The 14,261-nt window shown below is 35.9% G+C and overlaps 1 protein-coding gene across 9 annotated transcripts in view; it reads right to left on the bottom strand.

Moving 5' to 3' along the window:
- Rbm26 (RNA binding motif protein 26) overlaps nt 1-14,261 on the bottom strand; it is a 74,014-nt gene that overhangs the window by 38,121 nt on the left and 21,632 nt on the right. For 5 of the 9 annotated variants that reach the window (XM_059273226.1, XM_059273227.1, XM_059273222.1 and 2 more), the window contains exons 2-9: nt 14,072-14,190; nt 13,392-13,528; nt 9,492-9,580; nt 8,519-8,736; nt 7,659-7,919; nt 6,659-6,898; nt 6,076-6,246; nt 5,618-5,758 (exon numbers count right to left, since the gene is read on the bottom strand). In XM_059273226.1, coding sequence (XP_059129209.1) covers nt 5,618-5,758; nt 6,076-6,246; nt 6,659-6,898; nt 7,659-7,919; nt 8,519-8,736; nt 9,492-9,580; nt 13,392-13,528; nt 14,072-14,190 — 1,376 coding nt within the window. The remainder of the gene's footprint in view (nt 1-5,617; nt 5,759-6,075; nt 6,247-6,658; nt 6,899-7,658; nt 7,920-8,518; nt 8,737-9,491; nt 9,581-13,391; nt 13,529-14,071; nt 14,191-14,261) is intronic. The other 4 variants (XM_059273224.1, XM_059273229.1, XM_059273231.1 and 1 more) reach the window with 1 other exon arrangement.

Raw genomic sequence — 14,261 nt, 5'->3', positions numbered from 1 at the left:
TCTCCTATGAAAGTGTTTAGGCTTTCTATCCAAAAGAATATATTTTATAAGCAAAAGGGTAAATACACATTCAAATACAGTAGTCCAAGGGAACTGTAGTCTATTTCAGATGTTTTTATTTCACACTAGCTCTAAGACTCAATAAAGTTCACATGCCAAATGTGATTCTGTAGGCTACTTCTTTAAAGGCAAAATTCATGCCACTCCTCACTCTCATCACAAACCAAAACGTAAGAATATAAATAAGTCACCTTGAGACTTTAAGTTCATAGTCTTAAAATCAAAGGCACATTATAAACTCAAACATAACAATCAAACTACCTTTGCAAATTAGCAAATTGTAATTATACTGCTTAAACTGCAACATATTAACATAATTGAAAATATATTTTAAAAGAAATATTCAAAACTGAATGTAGTGCTAGAAAATTATAAACATCTATTAACCAATATTTTACAAACATTCTACTAAAGCAATCTTACTTTAGACAATATAAGCTTGTCTTACTTTTTATGTAGCCTGTTGTCTTAACTGGCCTCTACTTCCAGATTTCTCTGGTCAACTATTTAAATATAAAGACAAAGGCTCCAATCTATGTCCCAAAGCCCCGCTGCTTTCTTCCATTTTCTAGTTCTCCTATGATACTGGAAGATCCCATCAACACTGGCTATTACAGCTCACATTCTCCCACATTCACATTACACCATATTTACAAAGGAAATCTGGGAAAGTTTCTCCTTTCACTACTCTAGTTTCTCTCTACATATCCTACAGCTAGTCCCTAAGAGATTTCTACATTCGACTATCTCTTCTTCCTTACCACACTCAGTCATTCACAGGTCCTCTGAAAATTGGCAGCTGCTCGCATTTCTACACTTAAACTTGTTCATGGAAGAAAAGTAAATAACTGAAGTCACTATTTGATACTTAAAGATTATGAATAGTCAGGGGTTCTTTCAGTATTTATTTATGTAAGTGTACTTTGCCTGCATGTATGTACACCATGGATATGCCTGGTGCCTGCAGAGAAGGAGGCACCAGATGTGAGCTACTAAAATCAAACCCTGGTCTTCTGCAAGAGCAGCAAGTGCTTTGAACATCTTAATCAGCTGTCCAGTCCTACTTCTCAGTTTTTAACTGACCTCCAAGAGACATTTGCTGTTGTTGACTACTTCCCCTCTTAGATATCACCAGTTCTGGATTTTCAGGAATCCCTTTTGTTTGGTCTTTGGCTTCATTATTTTCAGTTCCCCATGGAAGCTTGGCTCCCTCATCTCACTCCATTATCTATTTCCCTATGTCCTTCTTTATCTACTCTTTCATCTTTCCTTCCCAGTGTTTCTCAGGAATTCGGGGGATATGGGGGAGGACTTGAAAATAAACAAAAAAAGGCTGTTTGTTCCTATGTGAGTCAACCATGTAGGACTCAGTGCGGATCATTCTATCATTCTTTACCTCTATATTTATGATTCCAAAATAAGTAATTTCTTTCTTTTTTTTTTTTGGTTTTTCGAGACAGGGTTTCTCTGTGTAGCTTTGCGCCTTTCCTGGAACTCACTTGGTAGTCCAGGCTGGCCTCGAACTCACAGAGATCCGCCTGCCTCTGCCTCCCAAGTGCTGGGATTAAAGGCGTGCGCCACCACCGCCCGGCCAAAATAAGTAATTTCTAATCAGCAGTGTTCACGGAACTCAGACTTTAAATTTGGGTATTTCTAATCAGATGACTTACAGGCATAACAACTAAACACTAACAAAATTAAATTTATTTTTCTACCAATATGCTTTTTGTAATAAATGGCATTATCACTTTGCTAATTACCAACACAGAAACTGGTATTTAATTTCAGCCTTTACATTACTCTTCTAAAGCGCCACATTTAGTAAATCATGTTGTCAATTTTCTCTATTAAATATAAATCTTCTCAGTTCCCACTGTTGCTACCCTGGAGCAGCTGTCACCTGTTCTAAAATTCTTCCAATGTCTTCACTGTCCTGTGAACTTCCACCCCTCCTCCTTCCTTTTTGAGAAGTATAAGTTAGGTATACTTTAACTGTCACCTTCTCTGGCTGAGTGACTTATCAGTATGAATTGTTTGTACGAATGCCATGCCATATTGATCTCAGTGGGAAAAGATGGTGTCGGCATTAGTGGTGATCCAAGTGCCAGCTGTGGTTTCTGTGTGTATTAGTGCACTCACATGACCAGCTCTCTCTCCAACAGGACTTAGTCCGGAATCCCACACTTAGCTCACTGGCTCTTTTAGAGAATCTCTAAGCTATCCGATATCCTTTTCCACTTTAACATACTTCTGTTATCTGAAAGCTAAGAAACACAATGAAGTGTTTTTCATCCAGGAACTGATGTGTTTGCTACACCTATTTTCTCTTTCAGATTCACTTTCACTAAGATTTACTTCAAAGTAAGTATTAAAAACAAAGAAGTGCCTCATAGTACGCAATTAGCAATGTATCTAATAATCTACACATACCATTTCCCACCTATTTTATCAGTTCCATATTGTTTTTCTGGTTAAAACTGACAGCACTGGATAGTTGCCTTAATCTATTAAACTCTTCTTCCTGCCTATATCCACCTGTGGAACATCTATCCAGTTCTCGTCCTTAGAAATATAAGCAGAATTTTGAGGGCAAATAAGTCATTCTTATATTAGAATTCCATAGCATCAAAAGGGCCCAAAATGTTTTATTTAATGATTACCCCATACCAAGATTGAAAGTATGAAACCTAAGTCTAATTATCAAACAATATCCCATGACAAACTAATGCCATAGTTCAGGCTACCAGAAATGCATAATTAAACACTATTACTACAAGCTTTTTATGAAACTGTCACAATCCAGACCAAGAAATCTGAAACCTAAAAAGGAGATTGATAAGAACATAAATTGAGATAAAAAGAAATGACTAAAAAAAAGAAAGAGCATTCATACAAACTCTCAATTTAAATGGGTTACTAAATCAGTTGACAAATTAAAAGCAAAGTTAGTATACAAAATGCATTTTTAAACTATTGCATAAAAATACATATGGGAGGCAGAGCCAGGCGGATCTCTGTGAGTTTGAGGCCAGCCTGGTCTACCAAGTGAGTTCCAGGAAAGGTGCAAAGCTACACAGAAAAACCCTGTCTCGAAAAACCTAAAAAAAAAAAAAAAAAAAAAAAAAATATGAACACAAGTAGTATTAAAATAATCATTACACAATTATAATTCTATAAAAAAAAGCATTCAAATTCCTAAGTATATTTATCTCTCAAAAAGAGCACCTTATGTATCTTGCAACATTAGTCACAAAGAGTTGAAATTACCATAATACTAATGGCTATGTGGTAAAATTTACATGTAAAGGATTGGATCTTTCTTCCTTCTCTCAATAAAAACTAGAAATTAATTTGGCACTAACCAGGGTTTGGAAATATTATTACACAGTAGCAGCATACATTTATGCCAATCCAAAGAAGCAAAACATGAGTGAAGTAGGAGTTACCAGTAAAAGCAGGGAATGTTGGTATGACTTTTAATGAAAATATAAGGCTGGAAAGAGAGCTCAGCAGTTAAAAGGGAATATTAATTATTCTTGCAGATGACCTGAGTTCAGCACCTAGCACCCATGTTGGGCAGCTCACAACTACCTGCAACTCTAGCACCAGAGGAAACATCTTCTGCTGGACTATTTGGGCACCTCCATTCACATACACACCCATACACAATAATTAAAAATAAATATTTTTTTCTTTTTAAGTGCTAAGCTGACCTAAAGAAAGAAAGAAAATTTCTGTAAACTAACCACAGAGTGGGAGAGAAATTCACAGGATGACTAAACATTACAAACAACAATAATCTTAAGGGGTTACTTTTCCATTATATGTGTATGTCTCACATACAGAAGCAACTAAAAAAGAAAACTTTTTTCCTGCTACCATTGATTACGTTAGGAAGAATTTAACAGGGTATTTAAGAGAAACATGCACATTAAGGCTCTCAAAGAGGGCAAACACATGGACAGATTCTGTGATACCTCAGGGAATATAAATGTGAATTAAAATGTTCCTCATATCCTGCCACAACAGGCTTTCCCAATATAGAAGGAAGATATTCAGAATCTGACAGATTCCAATATATAACAAAACCTCAAATTATAAGTAATCCTAAATTTTCTACTCCACATAGGTACTGTTATTTAAGTTGAACATTTATATGCAACTGGGAAGTTTTGATATTTTTATTCTACTTAAGAAAGCAAGAAAGAAATTGGAATGTAATTTTCAAATGCCATCAAAAGAAAAAAGACCTATTCCTGCCTTCATAATATTTTGTCTAACAATCTTTCATCTCCTTTATCATGTTATCTCTAACTGCTACACTGTTTCAAACTGAACCATTGCCACAGTTTGAAACTAGTAAAGAACTTTTGCTGGCCTGGCTCAGTCTAAACTCTAGTTTTTAATAATTTAGCTTAAAGATCTGTCTCAGAATTTAAAAGATGAGTTAACTGCTACTCCATATTTCCTTTTGCTAAAAAATGTGTCAAATTTTAACATGTCAAGTGTACAAAAAACTGCATATGGAGCACAAGTTTTAGATAATTTCATTATCTAAACTAGGACAGTGTGGTGATATTGTGTTCCCCAATATATTGTGCACCCTAATAAACTTATCTGGGGTCAGAGAACAGAACAGCCACTAGATAAACATAGAGGCCAGAAAATGGTGGCACACACATCTTTAATCTTAGCATTCTGGAGGCAGAGATCCATTCGGATCTCTGTGAATTCAAAGCCACATTGGAAACAGCCAGGCATGGTGACACACACCTTTAATCCCAGGAAGTGATGGCAGGAAGCAGAAAGGTATACAAGGCATGAGGACCAGGAACTAGAGCTTTGTTAAGCTTTTAGGCTTTTAGCAGCAGTCCAGCTGAGATCCATTCAGATGAGGACTCAGAGGCTTCCAGTTTGAGGAAATAAGATCAGCTGAGAAGTTGGCCAGATGAGGTTAGCTGTGGCTTGTTCTGCTTCTCTGATCTTTCAGCATTCACCCCAATACCTGACTCCGAGTTTTTTATTAATAAGACCCTTTAAGATTCATGCTACAGGACAGACTTAAGTATTCTATCTTACTCTAATCAGTGGTTCTCAACCTTCCTAATGCTGTGATTCTTGTTGTGGTGACCCCTAACCATAAAATTATTTTCATTTCTACTTCATAGCTATGATTTTGCTACTGTTATGAATTATAATGTAAATACTTTTGGAGACAGAGGTTTGTCAAAGGGGTCGCAACCCACAGGTTGAGGCTCTCTGGTTTAAGTAAACCAGAAAGACTACAAATGAAACAAATTGTAAGAAACAAGTTACCTGAGAAATGTGTACTTTGGGGGAATTTCATAAATATGGAACTCATGACAGACCAGAGACCCAAGTGAGCAAACCATCTCCATCCCTTCTTATGTTTTCCACCTTTCTCTGTCATTTGCTTGTTTGGCTAGAGAGCAAGCAGGGCCCTGGGCATGATAACCAAGCATCCTGCTACTAAGGTGCACCCCATCCTGCTTTCCCACTATTAACACTGTGAAATAAGAAAGACTGATCATAATACCTCTAGGTGGTAAATCCATATCCCCTGATGTTAGTCCTATCAAGTTAGGCCTTTGCGCATGCACTCTGTGTCTATACATCGGTCTGGAAGTGTTTGTTATGCTTGGTGCTTCAGGATTGTAGCCATCGGTGTCATATGTATCTGGTAACACAAAAACTGTAATTAAACAACAATTATAAAAAAAAAAAATTTGGTAACTTTTAAACATAATTTATCATTAATAAACAACATAAAACTAATGTGTTTTAAATATGATAGTTCTATAAAAACAAAAAATGTTACCAATAGAAGTCTTCTAAAAGATCTTAATTGAGTAATTTAAGATTAATTCAAGTCCACCTTGCACTGTGTAATTTTAGTGAGAAATTCTGTCCCGTATTTTAAACTCACTAGGTATTTTTAATGCTCTGCTTTAAAACTGTATTACATTATGAATTTAGAAGGGACCAAAACTGCACCTGCAGTAAAAAGAGAGGGTGGAGCAGGAGGAGGCTGGTGATGAATGCCAGTTGTTACTACAGTGGGAACAGAGCTGGTTGCAGAGTTGGGTGGTGCATCCATGCCAGATGGCTGTAAAGGAGGAAGTGGAGGAGGTGGTCCTGTCAAAACCAAAGAATAAGAAATATCATCTGAAAGCAAACAAATGAAATAAATTATTATACATTCAAACCTAATATTCTCTTTTGTCAACCGAAATGTTTTCTATAAAGAATAAGCTCTTACAAGTAAGTTAGCTTTTTAATGGTAAATATTCTTTTTAATCTATTCTAAAATAGGTTTGCTATAAACTATTAAGGATTATAAAGCAGAGGCAGTATTATAATGTATGTAAGTCATAGGCTTTTACAAATCACAGTAGTGACTAGTTTATTAAAGGCTGAACTGTCCATGATATTCCAAATGAGAGTATGCTTGGTTTCTACCAGGTGTGTATGGGCTTACTCTAGAAATTGTTAACAAAACGAACATGAAATTATTAATTTCATAAAAGACGATTAAGTGAGCAACTATAAATACTAGGAAATACATTAATCTACTGACCTGTGACAGGTGGCAGACTAGGTGGTAATGGACCTGGAGGTGGCACTGGGGGTCTAAGATTCACAGGTGGGGGTGTAAGAATTGGAGGAGGTGGAGGAAGTCCAGGAGGAGGCGGTCCTTCCACAACAGGTGGCTGTGCTGGGAAAGGCAACATCCCAGGCAGGTTCACATCCTCTACCACCACTGGGTCACTTCCGTGATCAAAAGGACACATGTCTCCTCTCATACAAAACCCCTTTTCTGTAATTAAAGGATTATTAGAAATAAATGTGAAAAGCTCTGGAAATACAAATTATCTCTAGCTAACACACAGCGTATGAGTATTTTTAGTATTGAGCAAAATGATAATTTACACTTTCAAAAGAGCTCTCTTCATTGCTAATAATATAAGCAATTATCAACTAATAATATGCCTAACATACAAAATAAAAAAATAAAATTTAAATAAGCATACTAAGTAAAACAATATAAACTTACATGTAACTTCTGGCAAACATTTATCATTAGTTAATACATCTATTACTTAAATTTCTCATTTTACACTAAAACCATATTGTAACTATGCTTTCAATACTAAACATAATCTTAAATTCTTATAAGTCTTTGAATCGCTTTGAAAAAAATCTTTCATGGGATGTGTTTACTTTATGTCCTACATATTCCAATAATCATTGATTTCTAAAGAATGACTTGACCAAAAATGTTCAAGTGAGCAGATTTCTTGAAAAGTAACTCAAATGTATTTACTCTTTTTTGGTAAATTCCAACAATATTAACAATCGAAATTGTTAATAACAGTGAACTAATGGAAGATGATACGGAATTCATAAACTGATAAAAGCTAATCTGTCCTATTTATATCATAGATAACTCCCTTTGAATTATTATACAATCTAAACAAATAATTTAGACAGAAATACAAATTTCTGCCTACAAAATACACAAAAGAAATTAGGCAAAAATACAAACAACTCCATCATAAAACAGCTGAGTGACTCACCATCATAATCTCTACACCGCTTCTTTGGCATTGGTGGCCTTACGTAAGAGTTGTGATCTACCTGGTCTTCATGAAATTCAGACCAACTTTCGGTAGTGTTATTACCATGATGAGTAGGAGCGATTACAGTAATGGTGCTGCTCAAAGTCGGTACAGGATAGTGGCCAGATGAAATATTAGATACTGAAGAGACTGGTGTATAATTATTTTCTAGTGGATCTGTTCTGTCCAGGTCATATTTAGGTTTCACCAGATCCCTTTCTGAAATAAGATATAATAAATAACTTGTAAAATTACATTAAAAAAAATCCCAGATCCTAAAACCACAGTGATAGTTTTTGCTAAATATATAAAACAGTTCAAACTTTGCACGAATGTTCTCCTTTTAAAAGTTACTTAATAACTCACTGGTCAAAGTACAGAAAATAGGTGACTGGAGTGCTCAATCCTACATGGGACGGCTATGTCACAGCCTTTCCCAAATATCTGAGAAGGAGCCAGGAAGATTGTAGAGGTTGTTAAGAGCTGGAAAACTGGTATAAAATAATGTCTTCTGGATATGATAAGGCAAACCCTTGAAGTCTACAGAGCGAGATCAAGGACAGGCACCAAAACTACATGGAGAAACCCTGTCTCGAAAAAACAAAAAAAAAAAAGAAAGAAAGAAAGAAAAAGAGAAAGAAAGAAAGAGGCATTCTAAAAATCATAATAGGAAGCTAGGCAGTGGTGCATTCCTTTAATCCCAGCAGTGGGAGGCAGAGCAGGCAGATAGGAAAGATAAAAGACAATACACTGGGCAGCGCAGGAGGATTCTTGCAGTAAAGAACTACAACCAAATCACAAAAACATGGATTACTAACCCCGGCTTCGTGTCCTGCTTCTGCTCCTCGTCCTGCTTCTATCTCTATCCCTGTCACGAAGCCTCTCTTTACTCCAACTTCGACTCCGACTCCTGCTGTAACTGCGACTTCTCCCTCGCCTTCTGTTATACCGATCTCTGTATGAATCTCTTCGAGGAGGGTTTCGATCATAATCTCTTTTTCGAGAACGATCGTCTTTTTTCCTCTCATCACGGCTTCTAAAAAATGTATCGTTGTGAATAATGCTGAAGTAAATGTACAGGGGGAAAAAACCTCCAAATATGTAACTTGTGTCATTATCATGATACAAACCAAGGCAACTTCAAAAACTGAAAACTCAGATTACTTACTCTAAAAGCTTTTTAAAAGAAAATCAACTCATCCCTTAATTCTTAGTCTTTTGTACAATATCTATTCAATTATGTATCTACAGACAGACATCTACATGCATCTTATATACATACAATCACATTTGCAAGTATCACTTGTATCAGTCTTAATGCTTTTGAAGCCACGACAGGCAAAATAATTTAATCACACTAAAGGGAATCTTCAACCCCCACCCCACCCCACATCTAAAAAAAAAATAAGCCCCAAGTAAAATCCCTCATTAAGAGTCACTGGATCTGAAGTTAGGTAGAGCAATATCCATAACAACTAAATCTCACTCCCTGCACACACAGTGGACCTAGACGTTCTTGGTAGAAAAGGACCTAGTTTTACTTTGCTGAACCACTGAAAGAGCAGCAGTGCTGGGTGATGGCGGCACATGCCTGCAGTATAACCCCAGCACTCAGGAGGCAGAGGTAAGACTGCTGCGTCATACCCACCTAATTGGCAAGGTCCTATCTCAAAACAAGAAAATTCCAAAAGAACACAGAAAATGTAAATGCTACTTGTCCCTGTGTAAAATATAACCAGTCTAAATAATAAAAAATAAAATCTAAACATTAAGAATGTCTCAACAAATCACCTATTGTCTCTGTATCGGGAGCTTGACTGGGGAGGACTATGATTCAGCCTTCTAGAAAACTTCTTCTCTCGCTCTTCCTCCTTTGTGAGCTAATAAAAAAAAAATTGGACAACTTTATCAACAGAAATTCTTTGCCATGTTACTATTCCAATGACTTAATATTAAGCTTAATTTATGTAACAGAAACAAAATTTTTACAAATATTCAAGGAAAATTACTTTATCAAATACAACCCTTAACCTGTAACTTGTAACTGTCTGCCAAAAGATAAACTGAATAATAAAGTCATAGACTCTTACTTTAGATAACAGTGGCAAAAAATATTTTAAGCAAACGTCTTCATTTTAACATATGAAAGCCAATTTGTTCCTTATATCAAAAGTCTAACATACATTCATGCTTCTATTTGGTTTCACATCATAGAATAGAGAACACATTAGTACTAAACAAGTCATAAAAAAAGTACACAAGAAAATAATATACAAAATTAAAGTTTTTAGTAAGATATACAAATAATAATACAAAATGAAACAATCATTTTAGAACATCATGTCAGCTATATATTACTGTTTCCTACAGGAAGCCTCAATTTTATAGCTACTAGAAAGGAATATGCCTTTAGTCATTACTACACTATCCAAATTGTACTTCTCACAACACTGATTCCATAGGACACTAGTACGTGATTAGAAAAAATTTAGAAGTTAGACAAATTCAGAATATTAATAATAGATTCTGTAAATATTCCAGGGCTTTGAAGATTGTGTATTTTAAGTAAGGACATAAAGAAATTCTGATGCAGACAATCTATGAGTACATATATCCAAGCTTATGTCAGCCTTCCCAGCATCCCTCTAGGTTATACTTAAAGAAAAAAAAAAAAAAGCCCACTAGTATGGAATGTTTGCCACACGAATTAATTAAATAGAAACCTATCAAAAAACCTAACTTGGGGGGCTGGAGAGATGGCTCAGCAGTTAATAAGAGCACTGGTTGTTCTTCCAGAGGTCCTGAGTTCAACTCCCAGCAACCACATGGTGGCTCACAACCATCTGTAATGAGATCTGGTGCCCTCTTCTGGCCTGCAAGGATGCATGTAGGCAGAATTCTGTATACATAATAAATAAATAAATCTTTAAAAAAAAAAAAAAAACCTAACTTAGAGAAATGCACTTTCAACAATTTGCACCCCCATCAATTGTTTTTCTCTTCCTACCCACTTCAAATTCTCTCGCCAATTTATACAAAAACCAAACATTAACAAAATCTATCTGATGCAGTTTTATTTAAAACTTGTATGCACTGTGTACCCAAGGCTGGCCTGAAACTTAAAAAACCTTCCGTCTCAGCCTCAAGTGTGGGTATTATAAGCCCAAGGATATCCAGATCACCTGGTGCACTTCTGCCTTCTATTTGTTTTCAAGCAAAACAAGTTAACACTCCATCCTACAAACATACACAGCAACATATTTTGCACACGCACACACAGAGCAATATCCTATAATACATGCCCAACCAGAAAATTTTGGTGTTTCCACACCATGTGTCATTTTAGTAATTCTGAAAGCTCATCTGCAAAAACCTTCCACAATTGGTCAAGAAAAATATTAAAAATAACAACTTTAGCAACAGATAGGATACTAAGCCTTTGTTATCATCATGCACTGGGACAAGGACCCAGAGTTAACTCAAGAGTTCTTGAGAATTCAAATAGAATTTAAAGCTAGATACAGTAACATGCACCTGTATTTCCAGATATTTCAGAAGCTGACACAAAATGTCACCGGTGTCAGGTGCTGCTTGATCTTACCCTCACACACACTCTCCCTTCCCATATGTTATATGTGTATGTAATTGTGGCCATTTGAGTACACACACACACACACACACACACACACACACACACAACTGCAAGCAACCCAAACTTCTGCCAGCGGGCAAGTTTCATAATTTTATGTCTCCATATGGGAGAAGTAATGATCAGTACAATAGTGTCCTGCTTACATTGCATCCACTATGCTGTCAGGTATTACAAGATAGTTATAGAAGTACGTTACGATCCTCTCCTGCAGCTAAAACTAATTGGACCATGTGTGTGCATGTGTATACATATATATATACTCAGGTACAGAAATTAAAAATAATTTTGAGAATTATTACACATTAACATGTATCTATCATTATACAATAAACTCTATTACTTATATAATCTGAGAACAGATTAGGAGGAAGGAAAAAGACCAGAAGAATCTCCCAACAGTAACGGCACTAGCATTTACTAAGAACTTGCCATGTGCCAAGCAGTATACCAACTGCTGTATAGAAACTATTTTACTTGTCCCTCACTGTAACCCTGTAACACCTCTATTTCACAGCTAAATAAAACTAAATTCAGGAAATGAACGTTTTCAACATCATGGAGTGCATATACAGAGAGCCAAAATTTTAGTAAAATTGGTATGTAGGAGCTATACTGCACTTGTAGAGGACCTTAGGCTGGTTCCCAACACCCATGCCAGACAACTCAGAGCCACCTACAACTTCAGGAGATCCGATTGTGGGCACTCACGTGCCAATACCTACACACAGACACAAAAGCATGAATATCATTAAAAATAAAATGTTTAAAGGCTGGGTCAAGTGTGGTGACAGGAGAAGGCAGAGCCAAGGGAATTGTCAATGAACTGGAGATCATCTTAGTATACACTTCAATTCTCAGTCAAGCTAGGAATACATAGGCCCTGTCCCAAGAAAACCAAAACCAACACTCATTTCAACTAAAACCAGCTGAATACAAAAAACATCATAGTATGAAGAAGGCCAGCTATTGTTTTCTCTGGCACAACCGCCCTAGGTCATGTTAATTTTTATCAAACTGAAAAAAATCTAAATTATTCAGGTTATTAAACAAATGTAAATTCAAATTATAAAATGCAATTTAAAACTTCCAAAAATTTAAGTGTGAAGTCATCTCTATTGCTTTGTAAAAGTTCCTGTTCGACTACCTTGAAAATATTCTCTGACTAAACAAACATGTGAAGGGCAGACACAAATAAATTTCCAGTCATCCTAATGAGATTCAAGAACACAAACTCTAAGACTCCATGACCACAAATGGTACAGAAGAGTGCAGAGCAGACTCAAAATGCTAAGCTTTAAAAGGGCCTACTCAGAAGACTGGTCTTCAGCTACCTTCTGAAAACTTTGGGATCTACAGTGTCTCCATCATTTCCTTTTAAAAATGGCTCACTGTACTTGTTTGTGAAAATACAATAGTTTACATCAACACTTGCTTTTCTCTTGGCAGTCTGGAATTCTGTTATATGTTTTAGGTAGAAGGTGAATAATCCAAATAAAAACTGAGCATTGCTGTTCTTCCAGAGGACTTGGGTTCAACTTCCAGCACCTACATGGTGGCTCACAACCATCTACACCTCCAGTTCTAGGCACTCTGAGACCCTCTTTTGGTTTATACTCACTAGGAACACACAGGGTACACAAACACCCAGGCAAAATACCCATAAACAGAATAATTTTTTTTAATTCAAAAGAGTGAGCAGTAAGTCTCTGACTTCTTCCTTACAATACATGCTGCTGCTACAACTCGTGTCTAGGGGAATTAAGCACATTCCATGTGACCCCAGAGTGCAGATGCTCACACTTGTTTTCCACCAACTTCCTCTCAAACTGTTTTTCTTTGCTAACTTTTAATTCTTTTGCATTAACTAAACGACAGCCATGATTACAACTAAATTCTAAGTTCACTAAATACTCCTGGAGAAGTCCCTGAACTTAGGAACAGGTATTTAGGACACTCAATACAAAAATGCAGAAAAGAAAACTCAACTGATTATTCCTTCTGTGAACTTAAGGAACCAACACAATACAATGAATTCTCACCTCTTCTTTTTTTATATCTTTTTCTTGGTGCTGAAGAAAGTCTACCTTCAGGCTTCCTGACGATGGCTGCTCTGGAGGAGGTAGATAACTCTTTGTGTTCACAGCATCAAAAAGTTTTTCCACAAATATTTGTGTCTCTAGAAATAAAACCAAAAAATTCACAGAACAAAAGATATTTATTAAGACTTTAATTCCCCAGTTCTACACATCAAGTTTCTTAACATCCTGACCAATAGCTTTCTAAGCAGTGTATATCGGTACAAGTTCCCTGACAATGATTCATTCAAGTTTCAAGACTAGAATGACAAAAGCCTCTTGGCCAGCTGCTCCCATCCATGACTATTCTTTGACATGTAGCACATCCAATACATAGACCCCAAAACTAGCCATTATCTAGATTTGGGAAAAGTACAACAAAGTAGAAAAACATGCTCTAAATATTTCAAGAAGTTTCTTTAGTATTGTCTAAAATAGGAAGTTGTTTTCTTAATATGTTAATCTATGTAACAAAGTAAGTATAAAAGATATTGAGGAAAGAAACCATAAATATAAAAACAGTCTTATGTGTATTCAACACTGTTACAGCTAACACAATCAGGGGCTAAATTCCTTTACTATTATGTACATAATATTATTTTAAATAACTTACTCAAATAGTATTTTAAAACCAAAGGTATTACCTTTCTGAAGAAATACATCGAGCTGATCAATGCATAATGCCTTTAATTCCTTCTCACTTTTGTCTTTCTTTACCAGAGCTAAAACATATTTTGCTAGGGCTGATGGATCGGCATCACAGCTAAAGAAAAAAAATAATAATAATAATGCTGAAAGAAACTTAGCCATAAATGACTTCACGTCTATAACTAA

The sequence above is a fragment of the Peromyscus eremicus genome, chromosome 9 (assembly GCF_949786415.1).
Source record: "Peromyscus eremicus chromosome 9, PerEre_H2_v1, whole genome shotgun sequence".
In the NCBI taxonomy this organism is placed as follows: domain Eukaryota; kingdom Metazoa; phylum Chordata; class Mammalia; order Rodentia; family Cricetidae; genus Peromyscus; species Peromyscus eremicus.
The sequence above is the reverse complement of the archived record's forward strand: the minus strand, read 5'-3'. Positions and strand labels throughout refer to the sequence as shown.